Source organism: Chaetodon auriga, chromosome 14, assembly GCF_051107435.1.
Source record: "Chaetodon auriga isolate fChaAug3 chromosome 14, fChaAug3.hap1, whole genome shotgun sequence".
NCBI classification, from domain to species: domain Eukaryota; kingdom Metazoa; phylum Chordata; class Actinopteri; order Chaetodontiformes; family Chaetodontidae; genus Chaetodon; species Chaetodon auriga.
Window position 1 is genome coordinate 6,690,071 of NC_135087.1, and position 20,169 is coordinate 6,710,239.

The 20,169-nt window shown below is 43.9% G+C and overlaps 1 protein-coding gene across 1 annotated transcript; it reads right to left on the reverse strand.

Annotated features, from left to right (window-relative positions):
- Positions 1-131: 131 nt before the first annotated feature.
- Positions 132-16,416, reverse strand: LOC143331396 (guanine nucleotide-binding protein G(I)/G(S)/G(O) subunit gamma-2). Its single transcript, XM_076748224.1, has 4 exons — positions 15,855-16,416; positions 5,688-5,762; positions 1,609-1,727; positions 132-1,073 (listed from the first exon to the last, which is right to left on the reverse strand). The coding sequence occupies exons 3-4, from the start codon at positions 1,693-1,695 to the stop codon at positions 945-947; spliced, it is 216 nt and encodes a 71-aa protein (XP_076604339.1). The 5' UTR covers positions 1,696-1,727; positions 5,688-5,762; positions 15,855-16,416; the 3' UTR covers positions 132-944.
- Positions 16,417-20,169: the final 3,753 nt, after the last annotated feature.

The window sequence follows — 20,169 nt, forward strand, 5'->3', positions numbered from 1 at the left end:
TGTTTTAATGTGTTTGGCACTTCCAGACGGAGGCTGCCCCTGTTTCATACAATCTCCACATGAAAGGAAATAGAAAGACTGTTTGTCCATTTCATGCAATAGTTAATGATACAAACACAAACATTCAGAACTCACGGCACAGCACAGTTTACTTGCTAGTCATTTTATACAAAGAGTAGAAAGAGGGTTCGTATCTGAAGGAGACAAACTGCATCACATTTGCCAGATAGATGTTGGTACACAGACTGATTTTCAGACAGGTATTTGTAAAGAGAATCACAGAGTCGAATGTTTCAAACATCCCATTAAAAAAGCTTTCACTAACCTGTTGTAAGAAAAAAAGGTAACAGAGCTCTTTCAGTAATCACACACAGTAATAGAAAGATATCTAGGTGATAGGTAAAGCTGAAATAAACAGAAGATAAACAACAACTTAAAAAAACATTCCAATAATCAGGTGGCATCTAGTGGTAGGCGTATTTTCGTTTGCTGTCCTACGATGCTGCTCGACCCAACCACAAACCATTTAACAGAACATCTGGAAGTCCCAAAAGAACCACAAAATATTTTTTATTCTCATTTTACCTCTTTTTTTTTTTTTTTTTAGTTTTTTTTTTTTTTAGTTTTGTACACATCACAACCTGAAGACTTGGTGGGTTGACTGGTTGTCCGTCATGTCTCTGCGCTATCCTCATCCTCATCCCTTTTGTGTCATCTAAAAGCACAGACCCCTTCAACATGCTGCAACAACCCTCCAAAAGCAATCACAACCCCTTTAATGGTTACATGTAAACTCTGTGGGTTTTAATTTTCGCACTCGTTACGTGCCGTTCGACAAAGGGGGCAATAATCACCGTGCCCTCCGACTAGAAGATTTCTACGTATTTTGAACGTTCATGTTCAAAGTCCCACGCTGAGCAGACTGCTGAAGGGCCATGCCGAGTTTACAGGATGGCACAGAAGAACTTCTTCTCCCTGAACGGGTTCTCTGACGCTGGCACCGGCGATAACAGAGGGTCCTCTTTGGCATGAGCTTCGCAGTATGACATTAAGTCTGCTGCTGCTTTTGACACCTGGGATCAAACAGACACACGTTTCAGTATACGCTGACATAGAGTGTGCAGACACAAAGTTAAATATGTAGCAGCAGGTTAGCTTAGCTTAGCATAAAGACTGCAAACAGGGAAACAGAACCACGAAACGCACCATAAATTGCAAACAGTTGGTTTTACACTTCTGTTTTTGGACAGATAAAACAAAGGAGATACAACATGTTAATGTGTAAGCTTCACAGGTGCTGGCAGGCTAGCTGTTTCCTTATGTTTCCTGTATTTATGCTAAGCTAAGCTACGTGAGAGTGTGACATGAGGGTGGTATCAATCTTCTCATCGTACTCCTGCCAACAAAGTGCATTAGGGAATATTTCTCAATATGTCAAACGATGCCTTTAAGTGTGGAGCTCGAGCTGGGTGTAGACTTATCACACAGACGTGAGAGCGGAGAGCTAATAGTTGGCTTTAAATTTCTGTTTTTGTACGGATCAAACAAATGAGGTGTATTGCGTTGATTTTGATGAGCTTTAGTCATTGTGGACACGTGTCTGCTCACCTTTATCCTGTCAATGTTGGCTTCCATCTTCAGCTGCTCCACCAGCTTCCTGGCTTGTGCGATGCTGGCCGTGTTATTGCTCGCCATGGGCGCTGTCAGTCAGGTCTCGTGTGCTCTGCCTACAAAGAGGAGAAAGAGTTTCAAACATCTGGAACATTGAGGTTCACCCATGGCGTGCCGTTGACAAAGACGAGCACTATAGCAGGCATGCAAAGAGGAATGTTAGTAAGAGATGCCCTATTTATTGTCACATGCCTGTGAACGCACACACTTATCACAGACACAGGCGTATTATTTATGGCCTCGGTTGCTAGGCAGCCCATGACAGTGAGGGGGAGACAGGGAAGGTGGGAGGCAAGCGAGTGGGCAGTGTTTTGTCCAGCTCTATATTTAAAATAGATAAATGAATAACTACTGGTTTTAGCAATAAATAAACTCTAATTTGGCAACGATGAAGGTGGCTTCCTTCAGGCCAGCTGAAACTCAATACTTTTTAGTCAACAGTGAAGCACAGTGTCAACCCAGCGCATCAGTTTGTCTTCGAGATAAACAGGTCACCTCGCAGATGTTACGAAGCTACAGTGATGCTTGTTGACTACTGCAGTACACAGTGAAACTATACGATTCATCACGTGTCTTCAGGTTCCAACAAAGGCATTTCCAAAACAAGAAGTCAACCTGTTTCCCCCTTCAATACTAAGCACTACTTCTGACAACAAAGGTTTGAGTCATTGAGTTCATGCCGGAAAAGTAAGCAGTCAAAGTCAGTATGTAGACTCAACACGCAAGATTCTTAAAAGACAGCAGATAATGAAAGGATGAGTCTGGCCTGGGGACAGGTTGCAGCTCATTCCCTGTGAAAGGTGCAGAGTGCCTGAAACCGGAAAGATTAGTCCATACATATGGAATATATAAGGTCTATATCAGGTTACGTAGCTATTGAGGAGCTATTGGGTTCATCGTTAGAGGAAAGTTTCTCTTGAAGTTTCCAAATTTGAAATTGGCAAAAGCTTTCCAAGGCTGTAGTTTGACTGTTGGTGGATACGAGGAGCTGGACACGTTGGCGTAGTGCGCACACTCATTTACTGTGTGCTAACTGGCTACGGACGATGTGCACACTGCAGATTCGTGCAGATGTGACATACGAATGGATGAATAAGTAATGGAAACCACATAAAGATGTCTTAGTACGCTGTTGAGCAGTCTTCAGAACAGCTTCTGGGCATGAGGCCTGCGTCTGTTTCTCCACCAGTTTATTCAGATCTTTCCTTCAATTTGTCTGTTCTGGTGCACAGTTTTAGTTCTTTGTCCTCAGATGCTCCTCTGGCTTTTATAACCTCTGTGATTGAACGGATCAAGCTGCGAGTGCTCTAAAACAGCATCATCCTTGGTGTGTGATCAATCTTCCCTGCGCCCCCCCCCCCCCCCGTCTTCAGTCTGTATGCACTGTGGTATGACTCAGTGTGAGGTGAGGACTGATCTCAGCGAGGTGCTGGAGCTGAGCGTGAATATTGATGGTCCCCGGTCGCACACCTGCTCATCAGGACGGCGGACCGCCGCAGGAATCTCCGCTGTCACCCCAGATGACCTGATCATCAATTAAAACCCGCATGGGGTCACCGCTTACTGTTTGTCTGTTTCACGAGATTTATTAGCATTTGCTCGCCAGAGCGGTTGTAAAGAAACCTACCTGCTATTTCTGAGAGAATTATCATGTGCTCTGACAAAGTGGAATCAAATCTAATCTTAAAGACAAACGTTCACGTGAAGCTGAGGTTGATAAACTGTAAAGTAGGTTACTTGACATTGATATAGGCGATAAGGGACTAGAGATGTGGCATGTTTCTATGTGCAGTATGTGTAGTATGTGCAGTATGTGCACTTCTCCCTCCTTTGTTGTCTTGTGCAGTTGTTTTTCCCTTTCTCTCTGCCTCGTGTTTGTCTCTCCCCCCGTATGTGTGTCGACTGCAGGGTGTGGCTGGCAGGTCTGGTGAGGCTTTGCTGTTTTTTCAGCCCACCTGACACACATGTTCATGTACAAAGAATCAAAGCTCACCTGATTTCTTGACCTCATTTTTCCCTCACTCCTCATCCCCTTATCTCTCACCTCTCATCTTTACCTTCATCCCATTATATTATCCTTCCATCATCAATGCCCTCCTCCATCGTAATACGTATAATATTTAAAACAATTTAAATCCGTATCTTATTGGTCTTTGTTTGTGAACCATTCATTAAACTATACTGCTGTGTCTGTGCCGCAGTTTCAGCTTTTTTCTGTCCATTTTTTAACCTACTGAAACGTGACAGTGTGAGAGTTAACAGACTTGTATGTTAGTTTAGGTGAACACCTGCAGTATCAATCTAACTGACACATTTTTAGGACTGAAATGTTCCTGCTGAACCGGGCTGGAAAATCTCGCATCATTCTGTACGAGCCAAATGACAAACGTGAGGAGGATATATGAGCACAACCCGCAGCAGACGGCACAGTGTTAACAGTGTAACATAAACATTATGTTTTAAAGTCACTGCAGCTGAGGGATCCTGGATGTTCTCACTCTGACGAGCGCTTCCCCTCTGAGGGTTGTGGTGTTTGAATTTAAACTGAGGTGGGTGTGAAAAACAAAACCTATGATGTTATTAGTGCCAGAAATTAAAATCAATATTGGTTAATAAAGTTAATGATGACTAATGTACTTTTAAGAAACTTTAAGTGAGAATTGTGCACAGGTATATTGGGACTCTCGCACACAAACTTCACTTTTGTCCCTCACCAAAATAAAAGTAGGTCAAAGGCATACCACAGAGGTGTGATTGACAAGTAGAAATTAGTCTTTGGCGTCTTTGTATCGAGGCCATAATATTGTTTCAACACTCGGGGGAGACGTCAAAGCAGGCCAACGTATCACCAGACTACTGATGGGGAGAGATTCCACCCTTTAAGGTTTCTGGGATGAAAAGTAGAGCTTACAGAAAATAATCAGACGCTGTGACACAATAGCCTGGTTTGAGTGGAACTGATGAGGAGAAATGTGTTAAATAAATACCATAAACACAAATGGAAAACTGTGTCTTAGGGGCTAAAGAGGAAGGAAAGAAACAGTTTTGACTGAGTCTCAAAAGTACTTGGTACATAAAACAATTTGGAGCAGCATCTAAACTCAATGGGAAGAAAGACTTTGGTACAATGTTGCTTTGAGCTAAATGCTAACGGCAACATGCTAACATGCTCACAATGACGATGGTGATATGCTTCAATGATTATCATTTTCACCACCTTCATGTAGCATGTTAGCATGCTAACCATCTGATGCTGCCATCCCCAGAGCTGTCGGTGCGACTAAAAACGAGAAAAAAAACTCAAAAACGGGGATTTTCACATCTAAGTTGCATCTAGATGACGCGAACATTCACTCTGTGTTTGGGTTCACTTGGATTTTCAAATCAAATGCAAACTTGGCCGTGCAAAATAAGTAAAAAGGCAGAACATAAAAGACGTTCGAAGTTATTTAGCAGAGCTGTCGGTGAGCGAACAAAGTCATTTTCCTGCTTATTGTCGGTGCAGTGTGTGAAAATGCCACCCTGACATTTTCATATCCAAAGAGGGAGGGGAGAGGAGATGGAAGCCCATGCATGTGTCGACTCTGGGAGGAACAGCTGGTGCCTTGAAGGAAACTAAAAGGGTTTAATGAACAATAAATTAAGATTGTTCCCCATCTTGTTTTTTTCTGCTTTAGGAGCTTTCTGATTGCGGTGTGTTCTGTTTTAGGACGTCGTTTCACTGCTCTTACTGTACTCCGCTCATCTGTGTATCATGAAGCCTCTTGTGCTTGCTTCCTTCCTTCCTATCTGCCAGCTGCCCAAAATACCACCCTGAGATGTTGCACATGGTGTCAACATGCTGATAACTGTCACATTGCAACAGGCGCAGATAAATAATGCATTCACATGGACCCAGGCCTTAACTGTGTCCACTGTCAACAACTTTATGGACGCTGTGATGCAAAAACTCTTCACGTTGCACAGTTTGCCCCAGTTTCCGAGCAACTGACAACTCACCCTAAGTCTTGACTTACCTTGTCTGCTTACGCCTCCACACTCTGCCCTGGTGTCTGCCCGCTGGTCGGTCAGCAGTTGGCGTCCGCCCCACTCTGCAGAGAAAAAGATAAAGGGAGTGAGAACCAGAGGCTGATCAGAGGCAGAAGCTCTGCACATTCCAGATAAATTACACTGAAGCTTGTGTGTAGCCGCTGCCCTCTGATCACTGAAGAATGTCACAGCTCGCTCGTACAAACTCCACTGAGGGGAAGAAACACTGATGGAGAAATGCCACAACAAGCTACAGAGGGAGGCGCACGTGACACATAATTCAGGGGATAAATTATGGTTTTAAAGACATAGTTCAGCATGTTGGAAAATGTGCTTATTTGCTTTTTTTTGCCAAGAGAGAGATGAGAAGATTGATACCACTCTCATATCATATGAAGTTACAGCTAGCACCCACTTATCTTATGAAAGACCAAAATCCACCAAGCAACATGTAAAATGTCACGTTGTGGTACTATAAGGAGGTTATCTGCAGGACTACTGGCCATTAATAGTGACTTTGACATCAGTTATTGGTGATGGTAAGAACCAAAAAGGCTGAACTTAATCACAGCTCTGCTGTTAAAGGAATAAAAGAAAAGTTGACAGATGCAGAGATTGATTGCACTCTCATATCTGTCAGCCAGTAAAACCACAACTTGTCATATTCATATTTTGTACAATCCTGGTTTTTGTATGGATTAACTGAATAACATATAACTGTGTGAATTAGTGAGCTTTAGAGGTGCCTGTACGTGGATTTCATTATGTTTCCTCCTGTTTCCAGTCTTTATGCTAAGCTAAGCTAACTGGCTGCTGCTTCCATCTTCAGATGAACTTCTGCTGGTGCTGACCCATTCACCTCTCCTCCTCTTCCTCTCTATCTGACCCTCTTCCTCTGGTCCAGCAGATCTGTTCTTAATGCATCTCTGCCTCTGCAGCTCCGTTTTCTGTTGCTTCTGATAAATGGGCCAATTACCCTGCATGAGCAGATCTGCAGAGGAAGGGAATTCCACCCATCGTAAATCACGGCAGAACACAATGTTAAAGCAACGTTACAGTGAGGCATCCATTAACAAGACCTCGCCAAGAGTGGCCGAACCCCTGAGCCAGAGTATTCCAGCAACGCTGAAACTGCTTAGAGTTTAAAAAAAAACAACAAACAAAAAAAAAAACAGGAGGTCTTACTCTGCTGTACTGTCACCTCTCCTGATTCACTGGAGGCATTAATCTACACCATTACATTGTGTTATGCAAGCTGTACAGTATTTTTTTTTTTTTTAATCAGTGCAGTAATTCTTAAACTACTAGCTGGAGTGCTTCAGTGTGCAGCAAGATTGTCAAGTGTTGTCTGAGAACAAGCAGCCACACACACTCTGCCTGCATGAAATGGTATAAATGGCCAAAATGTCTATTTAAATCAGGAGCTATGTGACCGATAAAGTTGTAAAGAAGATTATGAATCTGACCGGCTGTTCGTTCAACGTTGGGTGCCTGAGAGTCTCCAGTAATTCAGTTTCAGTGAGGCTTTGGACACGCCTTGGTTGGTAAAATGTACTGAGGCTCGATACCTGCTTTAGGTCTCATGCTGAAAAAGTAAACGAACACTTCTGCTCAGATGACAGAGTCAGTCACATGACCTGTAGCTGTCAGGTTTTATTTGCTCACAGAGACATCCGGCTCTTCAACACTCACACTTACATCTTGGAGACTCTCATGAAAGCTCAACAGTCACCTGTTGTGTGTGGTGTGCTGCTGGGTTGGAGGCAGTTCTGTAATATTGTGTGTTTGTGTTTCATCATTAACATTATTAACTTAAGGAGCTAAATCTTGCAAACATGCTAAAAAAAGTCCTTTAGCTTGATCAAGAAAAGATTACTTGTAAGTTAAAGATATCTTAAAATTGTGCTCATATTGAATGTATTATGATTATAGATTTTCTTTTGATCATTGCGGTTTTCACATCCTCTTGTTGATGAGAAGATGAAGCTGTGATATCTGAAAAGCTGCATACTGACACCGTCACTGATCAGTTTGTGTGCTGCAAAGAAAAAGAAAAGCAAGGAAGTCGATCGTCGTTAAAAGAAAGAGCAGGCTGAGCTTGACTTCGCTGTGAACTCTTTGTGTCATCACATTCAAGTTGCAGAGCAGCAGTGAGATCAGAGAGTTTGGTTTTATCTTCTCCACTTTTATGCCAGTGAAGCGCCTTGAAATGAACTCTGCTGAGGGAGGAAACACAAAGATGCATTATGGGACACGACCGGTGATCCATTTCTCTCCTGTGTTCAAACCTTCTGCTTCCCGTCCCTCCCTCGGCGGCAGACAGGTGTTCGGTGATGGGACTGAAACACCCCCAGCACGCTCCGTCCTGCTGCTAACACCGTCGAATCAATCTGACCCCCTCCGCCATCCTTCCCCTGCCATTTGGAGCTGTTTTGAACCCCTTCCTCCGGGTTTTCAGGGGGTCTGTGTTCGTGACGAGGCCCTCCACAGATGTGATTATAGCTGCTGCTCGACTCTGGGTGTCGCGGACTTAAAGGGTGATTAAGCGCCGCAGGAAACATCCTGGCCTGTCGAGAGTGATGGTGTCTCACACACTCCGACACACACTGACTCTCAGCCCAGCTCTCCCTCCCGCTCTTCTCCCCTTTGTCTATTATAGTGCACACCTTATTGTCCCGTTTTTTTTTTTTTTTTTATGCCATCCAGAGAGAGAAATGAAGGTGGTCGGGCAGGGAGTGTTCTGTCCTCTGCGACGCCCAGGGTGTGAAATCAGAGCGTGGTAATTAAAAATCTGTCCCTAGTTCGGCCATCTGGACCCTGGAGAGCCAGTGATTAACCTGCGAGGGTCTGCAGGGATGCGAGGAGGAAGGAAAGGGACCCCTGCTCAGAAGTTTTGAGGGCTGCTAAGCCCCCCTCCTTACTTACTGTTGCCATGATCGTGAAGTTTTGTGTCCTCACACTACACATGTAGTTTTCAGTGATAATGGTGCAGGTTTACCACTAAAAAATCTTTCTGCAACAATGAGTCCTTGACTTCAGCAGGCGTCTCATTTCAAGCCAGCGACCAATTGCTGAATTGCTGATTGCTTCTGCTGAAATGTCAAAAGTAACCAGCAGATGTCATCAGCTGTCATTAGCTAGCTAATTAAGCTAATGTTTCCTCCGTGACTTAGTTGAAAACACACTCTTGGGCTGACTTTTAAATAATTTCAGCTGACTTGCTTCTTGTTTTTAAACATGACACCTGGCAACTACATGTGTGAGACTGTGCTAAAAGACTGACGGCTGACCTGCATGTCCCAGGCAGAAAGTTCACCAGCTGATGATCCAGGCAGAAGACATGGAAATAAAGAAACAGGTTTGTTCTTGTTGCGTCAGTCCTAGATTTGTCAGCTTGATAAGGAAACAACAAAGATCAGACTGTTATTTCATTCTAACATCACCTTGTCTCGCTGCTTAGCTCAGATACTATTTTCAAACAGGATGTTTTTATTTCATTAATTGATGAGAGAAAAGGATTTTTGGATGAGGCAAACGTAATGCCGGCTGGGTAAGATCCAGTGAAGAGCTGCTAACTTCAGCCTAAACTCTGATGGCACCCTGGACCGGCTTCCACACAGCGAGGACACACTACACGGTGACTGTGCTCGCCATGATCAGCTCTTCTGTAATACCACAAACAAATGCGGTTGGCTACTAATACGCTCCTTGGCCTTCAAAGTAATGCTCGGTCACTCCTGTAGGTGTAGTTCATGGTACAAGCAGGTGACTGCAGTGCACGTTAGAGCAGGTAAACACACAGTTTAATTGTGTGTTTTTGGTTTGGAAAGCCTAAAAAAGACCAAAACCTACAAAACTCCTCAGATGTGGTATTGCTCTCACTACAGCTGCATGCACACCTCTTCAACATGTGGAGATATCCAAAGCTTGACAGAGCTGCTGTCTGTAATTACAGTCGCTAAGCTATGATTGGCCAATCCCTATTCGGGGGAGGGGTATAAAAAAACACTGATTTATGTCTCCACCATCTTTTATTGGAGGCAGTTTGAACTGGGAGCCTTGGCTTTCCCTCAGCTCTTCTGATAAAGGGATGTATGGACAGATACCATCAGTGAGAAAAGATGTTTTTTTTTTTAGTTATCTGAGTGAACTGACCCTTTAAAACGCCTGATACACGTCACGCTGAAGGAAAAAACCGGGATGCTGCTTTGTTCATCGCACAAGAAAACCCCCTGACTCCAATTTTGTGACTGTAAAAGCTGACACGATCCTTTTGTGCGCTGACGGAGTCGTTTCTTCTTTGTGTTTTACTACAAAACCCACCAAACTAACACGAAACCACACTGCGGATTTTCAAAAATGCAAGCCTGCTTTTTGTTATTTCATGAAAGACAGCAGTGGTGCTTGAGCCTGCAAAAGCACTCGCGCACATTCAGTCATCAAGCAGTCACAGTGCGACTGAGTGACTGTACCATCCTCAGTTCGCCACAGGACAATGAGGTACAGTCTGCGATGTCACCGTGGAACAAGGCCCCGTGAAGGGCGCGCTCAGCTACACCGAGGTTTGCACAGTGGTAAACTGATAGGAGAGGTCACACTGAATGAGAATAAATAAATAAATGAAAGCTGGAAATAGGCAGAAAGTTTATCGGGCAGATAAAAGAGGCAGAGATGTGACCGTCATATCTGCTTCCAGAGAGGCTTTTACAGTGACCGCAGCAAGGAGACGTAACATAAAACTGACCTCCGGAGTTATTAATGAACGCAATCAAGAGGACATCGACTATTGGATGTAACAGAGCACGGATCTCTGCCCTTGAAGAGGAGAAAGGACGCCCCCCACCCCCGCGCTCACAAAGAGGAGGAGATGGGACACAGAGAGCAGAGCTGTCAGGCAATGATTGTCTGGGGAGATGACGCTCAGTGTGACAGCTGAGCGTCCTCCATCACTATTTCTGTTGGCGCTCTGAGGAGGACTCAGACCTGGACCTGGAGCCGACCTCCAGGCTCACATCACAACAGCCTCCTACACCCGTCACACAGGCACGGGGAACATTCGGAAAAGTTCAGTCTCTAAATAGAACATCCAGGATGCCTCCTCTGTTCTCAAATATGATTAATAACACGGATTAAAAGAGTAGATACTCAGCTGAAATATTGGGAAAATAAACCTCTCTGTGCTTTCCTCAAATAGTTTTGTCATATTTGTACACTGAAATATACTTTTCTCTGTGTTTACTGATACAAGAACACTGACATGAGGTTCAATATCCTTAACAGCGACAAACAATCCACATTATTAGCAGTGTGCTTTAACACATGAAGAAGAGGATGTTTCTTCATCAGCTTCCTCTTCTTTCATCTCTTTCTGAATGATTTTGAGAACTGCATCCATGTGTTTTTTGTTGAAGTTCTGTTCATGATGTCTGTCCACAATTACTTGTCTTTTCTGTTTTTAATTTATGCTGCGTGGTGAAACCAGTTAACTGTTTTTTGTCTCTCTTTTTTGTCCCATAATGTCAAAAACTCCCATAAAACCAAATTTCTACTAAAATTATTTGCATTTCCTCTTGAGATCGATCTACTAGCATCCTCTCCCTGGAATAAAATGGATTGAAATCATCTTACATTTAGTATTTACAGCATGTAAATATAATTATGGTGCATCTGCTACCCTGAGACTCATGGGTTTTCAACTATAATAGTGCCTCAGTGGTTTGGATCCATACTGTATGTGGGAGGGAGGCTTGTGGTTTTGTTTCATTCATGATTTTTTTGAAATGCTATCCCTATCTACAGTGTACTGCAGCACTGTATTGTCGAAGCATTTCTCTGTAATGTTGCGTATTTGTGACTTAATCCAGCGACTGACGTTTAAATTAGAAGAAACCCCCACAGCTTTAGTTAGAATCTAATGGGTTTAACACTCAAAGGCTGTGTGGGTGGGATTTCATCAGATCTGATTGACGGCAACATAACCAGTTCTGATTATTGGAAAACACCTGACATCAGATTTTCATCCAGTCTGGTTCAGCGTTACAAACAGATCTGGCGCTGATGGTTTTAGCAGTTTGGAGAAGCAATTACCAAGAATTACCCAGTATCTTTTACAATTTAAGCAGGTAATAGCTGGTTTGTACTGGACCATTATTTTAAACATAGTAAAAATCACACTCACTCAATTACTGAGCGATTAAACATCAGGTAACGTTTGATATGAAACATCGAATTATCAATGTATTAGCCTTTACTAAATCTAGTGATGGGCATTTCAAACATTTTTCAACATTTCATCACAGACACCATCTACACCACCCCCACTTGTCACATAATTGCCATATACTGTTTACAACAAGATTATAGTAACATTAAGTGTCAGATTCTTCATAACTTAATGCTGATTACGTTGCATGTTAACCTCTTAAGTCTCTTCCTCTTTCCTTCCTCGTGCTGCTGTCTCTCGGTCAGACCACCACCACCCGTGAATATTCGATTAGCCCGGACATCTGTGCCACCCCCAGCATGCCCTGCCCATCCTGCCATCTTAGAGATTGTGGTGTGTGTGTGTGTGTGTGTATGTGTATATTGATGCCTGTGTGTGTGTGTGATGGGGGGGTTAAATGGGTCCCAGAAGGGGGAGGGGAGAAGGCAGTGGCCCAGGAAATGATGCATCCCCCGGGAGTCAAGGAGGCAGCAGGGAGGAGGCTTATTGCTCCAGGGAGCACAAACGTGGTCTATTATGTTTATTAAATCAAACAATCGAGGCCCGGCATGTTTCTTCTTTGTCAGATTAAAGCAGTGACCGAGTGGTTTGCTTTTCCTCAAACGTTTAAAGACTTGTGTTTAAAACCTTTTATATGCACGTTATATAACAGCAGTGTAGTTAGTGGTGTAGAAACAATTCATGTCACTGCTGTCACAGAAACAGTACGGACTTTAAAAGCACAGAGAAATAAACGCATGTGTTCTGACCAAGGTGGAAAATTAACACCAGCCAGCAGCCAAATAATGCTGGTGAGTTTTGGCAGGGTTGTTTTAAATTCCCCTGGCTCCTCCGGCAGGAAACCGGCCATCGTGCGGAGCTTCTTTTCCACTCCGGAAATCATACCTGGAAGCGGCCGGTGCGGTGGCCAAATTTAAAAGGTCAACTTCCTGCACCGTGTGTCACAAGTGAGAGTTTTACCTGCCTTTGTGTACATTAAGCTCTCTTCTCTGTGCTTTAGCTGGTCGGAATCAGCAGTGTTTGCGCATTCGCCTTGAGTGAGGAGGCATAAACATACTTTTCCTCTGGAATCAATCAGCATGCCAAGAATAACACGGCCAGACTCCTGGGCTGTTAACAATATTACAAACATCCGGGCTTGTTTAGATTCTGCTGAGAGCGTGAGTGTGCCGCTCAGACTGTTCCAGAGCCTGACTCGCTCCAACTGGAGGTTTGGCTGAACAGTAATGAAAGTGTATCTGCTCTGGGGAGGATTCTGCATGTCATAGATTTAATCTACGCTGTCAGAAACTTACATTAGCAGCTGATGCTCCCGGAGGTGAAGACTTGAGGCTTGGACTGCAGTCAGACATAAATCACAAAAACGCTGACTTGAGACTTGACTGCTCAGGGACTTGACTCCCTAAAGACTTGAGGTATTTGAGATTTGAGAGTTGCACTTGAGTCATAGCTAAGTTACAGAAAAGGACTTGAGTGCTGTGAGAAGTAAAGCTCAAGCTTTTGGACTTCACTTAAGACTTGAAGTTCATGCAAAAAACTTAAAAAGGCAGCTTTGGCAGACTTGAGACTTGGACTTGAGTCAGACACAAGTCACAAAAATAAGGACCTGGACATTGACTCAGACATGACAGTTGTGAGACTTGATTCAAAGACATTCAGCTCCCATGTTTTGACATCAGAGACCTGCAGGTTGACTGAAGAGTTGGTTGGACAAGACCTGGGACTTGATTTGAACTTGAGTCCAACTTATGTCACAAAAAATGAAGACTTGGAACTTGACTTGGACCGACGTACTGTGAGACTTGTCTTGCTTGAAACTAAATTCCCTAAAAGCTTGGCTTGACGTTAGCTTGAAATATTAAGTAACAAGAACAAAACCTCATGCTTTACCCTCAAGGACATGAGACTAGTTTGGCCAGGACTTGTGCCAAAAGGCTAAAAGTATGTGGTAGACCTGACATTAACTCAAGTCATACTTAAGGTACGGAAATTAGGACCAGGGACCTGAAAGCAAATTTCATCAAAATCTGAAGTTTTGCCATCTGGGACTTACAACCTAACCTTAGACTTGCTTGGAGACGATTTGAGACTTCACTCAAAAGAACTGAAAACAGTTCTGGAGACTTGGACTCGAATCAGACTGCTGGACTCCGTAAAGACTTGGCTTGAGATTTGAAAAGTTTCATGTTTTGCCTTCAAGAACTAAAGATTTTAGTTGGACAAGACTTGAGGCTTGACTTCCACTTGTCCCAAAAGACTTGAAAACAGCTCTGGTAGATTTGAGACTTGAGTTCAACCCATATCACAATCTTATCTTACGTGTCTTGACTCCCTAGAAGCACAACCTGAAAGCAGAAATATTAAAGTTTCATGTTTTGATCTGGCAGGCTGAAGACTTGTGACCTGACTTGACCTTGCTTTCAAGGACTTGGCTGGACAAGGTTTGAAGCTAGACTCAGGCTTTCCCCAAAAGACTCAAAAACAGCTCTGGATGCTTTTATCCGCACAGACAACAGCACAGCTGAATAAGCTTAAAGCCCAAAATCAAACACGGTCAGAGGCAAACAGGTGGAGCGAGTACAAAGGTCGAAGACATCCTCCCCGCCTCGTGTTACCTTCCCTCTGAAGCCTCGTACATCTCTGAGAAACAAGTTGATCTGTTTCAAAGTACGAAAGGGAAAGTTCACACAGACAAGACTTCGGCAAGAATGATGCTTTCAGGAAACTCGTCCAAGAACTGCTCACACTTTGGCCCGAGTTGGAAAGATTTTTTGGTTGAAGGCAGCGATGGGAGTGGAGGGGTCAAAGCCCTCAGTAAGTTGTGGATGTCTGCTCATTCTTTCTTGTTCTCTTCCACCATTCCTCCCTCTCCGCCGTCTATCTGCAACACTCACTCTCAAGGTTTTTGATGTTTCTTGTTTATCGCCGGACACTTTGCGAGCTGCTCTTCCAGTCTCAACATCGATGTTTGTGGAACAATCTGTGGCCTTGGAGCAGCTTGCCTTGGAGATACAGTACGAGCCGCCCAGACGTGAGCTCTTACGTAATTCTGACTCGCTGTGTACGTTTGTACCGGGCCTGGATATGTAACACACAACCACACACATGATTGGACGTTTTAATGTGAGTTGTACATGACGATGCCTTTGTGTGACGAGCCAAGAATGGGAAAAACAGCATGTCTGTACTCATTTTCTTGGTTTTCCTGTGAATGTATGCTGCTGTCTGAGACTGTATCTATCTATGAGCAACATAAAAACACCAAACCCCCCTCCTCCTCTTCCTCCTCCTCCTCCTCCACCTCCTCCTCTCCCAGCCATCTGCCTGATACAACCACTACACGGACCTTGTGTGTGGTCGACTGCTTTCTTCTCTCGGTACGGAGGGCAAGAATGGCTGGAAAACCTCACAGGAGGCCTGTGGGATTCTCCCTGTTTTCTGCTGCCTCTGTGTTTTGCATCCCCTTTGCCTCATCTCCTCTCTCCTTCTCTTTTTCATCTCCTCTGCTCGGGCAAATATCCCCCGAAACAGATGCCCTTAATTCCTCTGGCTCCACATTATAAGATCTGCCCAATCCTGGGGGAAGAAAAAGGAGGGAGGAAGAGGAGAAGGGAGGAAGGGAGTCCATTCTCTTATTCCCCTCACATATACACATGTATGAGGGGAGGAAGGAGATGGGGGGGAAATAAAGCTGCAGCTCACCTGACAGCGAGGAGGTTTTAGGAGATTTTAGAGGGAGGAGGGGATTCCGTGATGTAAACCAGCCAGCGGCATCAATCTCGCCCCTCGAGCGCTGACAAAACGACAGCGTGGATATGAAAAAGCCCCCTCCTCCTCTGGAACACACCCTGTTTTGGATGCGATTAACCCAGATGCTACCAAAGAGAGCAAATAAATAATAAATTCTGTTAAAAAACGTGAAAAGTCCTACCTTTTTTTTGAGTGTGTGTGGTCTCCGTCCGTGATGCCAAACACATCCAGTCCTGTGGAGTAGTATCCACGCGTTCTCCCCTCTCGCTGTCTGTCACACACAAACACACACACACACATACACACACACACACACACACACAGTCAGTCAGTCAGCAAGGCAGGCGAGTACATCCACACAACACACACTCCTCTCTCTGTATGCCTCTCCCTCTCTGCTCCAGCTGAGATCCTCCCTGCCTCCCTCCTCACTGCTGCTCTGAGTCTCCACCCTTCAGCCAAACGCTCAGGCTGCAAGAAACTACCCTCCTCCTCCCTCTCTCTTTCTGTCTTCTCTCCTCTGCTATCTGGACACACTCCCTCCATCTCCCAAAGGGTCCACAGGAAAAGCCGTGACTGTCTCTCTAAACACCTACTGTAAACAAATGCATACCAGGAGAGCTGACAGTCTGCACTAGCTGGACTTCCATCTTGATAAATATTCATGCTGGTCCTTGCATACGTTGCAGCTGCTCACTTTCCCTCACATTTCACTCACATTTGCCTGCCAAGTGAAGGTTACTGAGTGTGATTCCAGGCATTGCATGAGACAAATTCATTCAACCCTCAACAACAACCACAACATCCTGCAGCGCACACACGACATGTGCCCTACCAGAGTCGAGGCTTTTAATCTTTAGACCACTGTGCTACAGTGAAGCCATCAAAGATTAAAACAAAAAGAGAAAGACACCAGCAACTACGCACCAAAGTCAGAAGAACGTGCATAAACAAGCAGCGTGCTGCACTCGTTGCTCTCTCTCTGTGTTTATATGCTGGATTTTCTGCAAGTACAGGATGCCCACAATTAAAGCCAGATCAACAAGACCAAGTGCGTGAGTGTACGCATGCAGCTGGTGTGTATCTGAGACGGGGTGTTACCTTAACCAGTGAGGTTACGTTTTTGATCTCATATGTTTGTATATGTATGTTTATGTGTCTGGTCGAATGTTGTTATTTTTAAATCGTGTGATCTTTTGGCCCGTTATAAAACACTTTACAAGAAAGACGTAGAAACCAAACTTCAGTTTTGTTAGCGTATTTACAAACCTAATGACATCATCATCATCATCATCCTCAGCTGTAGTTCATGTTTAGTTTTAATTAGTTGGCGTTCTAACAAACTAAAATGCTGTTATTGTTATTATGACTGTTAGCACGCTAAGGTTAGCATTTAGCTCAAATCACGGCAGTGCAGCGGTGGACTCTTGCTTAAATATTCCTCCAAATTTCATCCAATCTTGACCAAATTTGGTAAATTTACAGTATATGCCATTCAGTTTCCTACAGCCTGTGGTGACGTTTGTCACACGCCGCCGGATCTTTTTCCGCATTGTGAAACTGCAACCAAATTCAGATGAAGGACTCATATGAATTACCCCAAGAAATCCTGCAAAATCCCACAACTGAGAGGCTATGTGTGACTCACTTACGTGTATTTTTTTCATTTTATATAAATTATGAGGATTGTAAACTATTCAGGAGCTTCCTAGTTTCTGACTACATGCACATGTTCACACACGTCTATGCATCCATGTTTGTATGAGCATACTGTACATGGGCCTTTATGCATGTGCATGGTTTGCCTGAAGGTAAACTCAGCTAATGTTACTCATCCTCACCGTAATGTCTGCACCGAATGTCATGTTTTCTGTGAATCACATTTTCCTCAGCTCCATTCATGCAGATGTTATTCTCTGCGAAACGTGCAGTTAGTGTACATGTCCAAGGAAAGACAGAGAGAGAGGAGGAGGAGGAGGAGGAGGAGGAAGATGGAGAATTAATGAGTCATGGTTCCTGTGGAGGCGATCACAGGAAGCTTCTGTCACCAGGATACCACACTGATCTGTGATAGCCAGTCCTGGGTCCCCTCAGCCAGCGGTTTCCAGTGATGTCCCCCGACAGCCCCGTCAGATGAGCTCAACTGGCCCTTCATTGAGATCATCCTTCATGTTCCAAATCTGTTCTTATGAATGGATTATACACCGGATGTTTAACACTATCAATTATAAACACGATTTTAGCTTATATTATTAAATAAAAGTAGTCTATTCACAACTTATAGTTAATAATTTCATCTATTTCATCGTTAGCGGTCTTATGACTAACCATTTATCCATTACTTTTAACAGCCTACTCCCTTGCTAACTTGTTTTCATGCACACAGCTTTTCGTGCACCTCCAAATGCAGATGTACCCACAGAGGGACGAGTACCCGGGTTCATTGCCCTAAGATACAGTGTGTTATGGCCTCGTTTAGCGTCAGCAGAGACAGTGAAACCCGTCCCCCCGTCACTGGAGAAGAGATAAATCCAGAGATTTGTTTATTTGTAATCTGATTACTATGTTTTATTATCGGCTCTGGGGATCATCTCTGAAGCTTGTGGTGTCAGTGCAGCTGTTTTGGTTAATAGGCTGGTTTATTAAGTGCCGTTAATCCACCTCTAAGAGGACACGGGCAGATGTGGTGACTTGCGGTCTTAATATGAACAAAATTACCTTTTCTAGCATGATAAATTGTGCTGTTTTGTGTAAGGGTGGGGCTGAAATATGTCAGCCTTTCAGGAACTGGGAGAAGCTGCCTCGGATTCAGATTAATCATGTTTCGAGGGTTTTTTTTTTTTTTTTTGAATATGCTGCGTTACAAAATTCTCTTAACCTAATTGGTTGAAATATGGTCTCTGGTTTAAAAAGGTTTTCACACAACAATGATGATTCTGGATGAGGAGGATGCTCGAATGAGTGTGTGTGAATAGTGTTCATATGATACATGATGTGTATGAATGTGTGTGTGTGTACGTGCACGCACGAGAGGTGGGGTTATCTTGACTGGCGGGGGAGGGGCCTGGATTTCATTTCTGATTTGTGACCATCTGGCTCCTCCAGGCAGCTGCTGGCCCGAGCCGAGCCGAGCCACCCCGCCTGTTCTGCCCCAATGCCCCATGGGATTTACGGAGAGGTCACCACTGCTGCTGGAGACGCGCTGTCACCTAATACTCTCAAACAATCAGCTCAAACGATCGCCCCCCAGCCCTCTCACACACACACACACACACACACACACACACACACGCTCATAGATGAGAAGATAAGATGCATAGAATCATGAGAAAGGATGGAAACCTCTCGAATGAATCAGGCATCAGACGCATCGTTAAGGTCAGCACACCATGACCTCAGTTGTTTTGAATTTTAAAAGCAACACACGCGCACAATCTGAACGGAGCTACACCTGATCCAACAAGACAAAAGAAAGGGGGGGGGGGGGGGGGTGACAGAGACACGGAGAATGGATTTCCCCCTCCGTGTTGCCATGGCGACAGCAGTGGATGGCGGATGACTGATTTCCTGTACAGCTGTGGAGCTCGGAGGGGAGAGAGAGGGAGACACATTATCTGTGGTGGAGGAAGGAGGTGGAGCTCACTGCACTGTGGAAAGCATCCATGTTTTCTCTTAAATTGTACATCAGTCTCTCTGTGGTGATGATTGGTGTTTTCTGCCTGGATGTTGCATGAGTCCTTTTTTTTTTAAATACTGCCTCTGTGTTTGTAAGATTTAGGATTTTCTTTGAAGTAGTAAAGGCTAAAAACGCTCGTATCTGCAGCCAGAGGTTAGTGTGTGTGTGTAGAGGGCAGTTTAATGAAATGTACAGAAAAAAATGTCAGTACAAGGTCGACTTACTTGGTGCTGGCGAAGCTTTCAACTGCATGTAGAGGTGTTCCTCAGCGGATGGTGTTGTGTCCAGTAATGTAGTGGGTTCAAAGGCAGAGTGCAGGACCTGCAGATGAAAAAAAAATAACAAAAAAGGGTTTTCAGTGATCGTGCTGATGAACTGTGTTACAGTTACAACTGTAATGCCTTTAAATCATACATTTTAGGCCGATACACTATGTATGCAGAAACTCTACCTTTGGTTAATCACAGAATATGAGAGGAAATGCTTACAATAACATGCTGTCTTTCTGCAATTTGAACTACTTTAAGTAGTAATAAATTTTGATTATTTACTGTTTATACAGTTTGTTGTGTTTGTTGTGTCTGAGTCTCATACTGTGATAATATTTATACCGACATCAGTACCAAATTCATGTACAATTTAACACATTTAAATGCATTTGAATGTGTTAAATTGCAGATTAACTAATTATTGATTTCATTTAGAGGCAGCTTTACCACCAAATCATACAAATTCCTGGAGTTACAAACTGAGATGGCAGTTAATGCTACTCCGCTAGCATTAAGCTAGTTAGCTTTAGCGGGTGTTTCATGCTAGCTGT

What these genes read in the sequence shown, in the direction of transcription:
- LOC143331396 (XM_076748224.1), bottom strand. Translation starts at nt 1,695, where the DNA reads ATGGCGAGCAATAACACGGCCAGCATCGCACAAGCCAGGAAGCTGGTG. An exon ending in CCAACATTGACAGGATAAAG is followed by an intron (nt 1,074 to 1,608) that starts GTGAGCAGACAC and finishes GTTTGATCCCAG; the next exon opens with GTGTCAAAAGCAGCAGCAGA.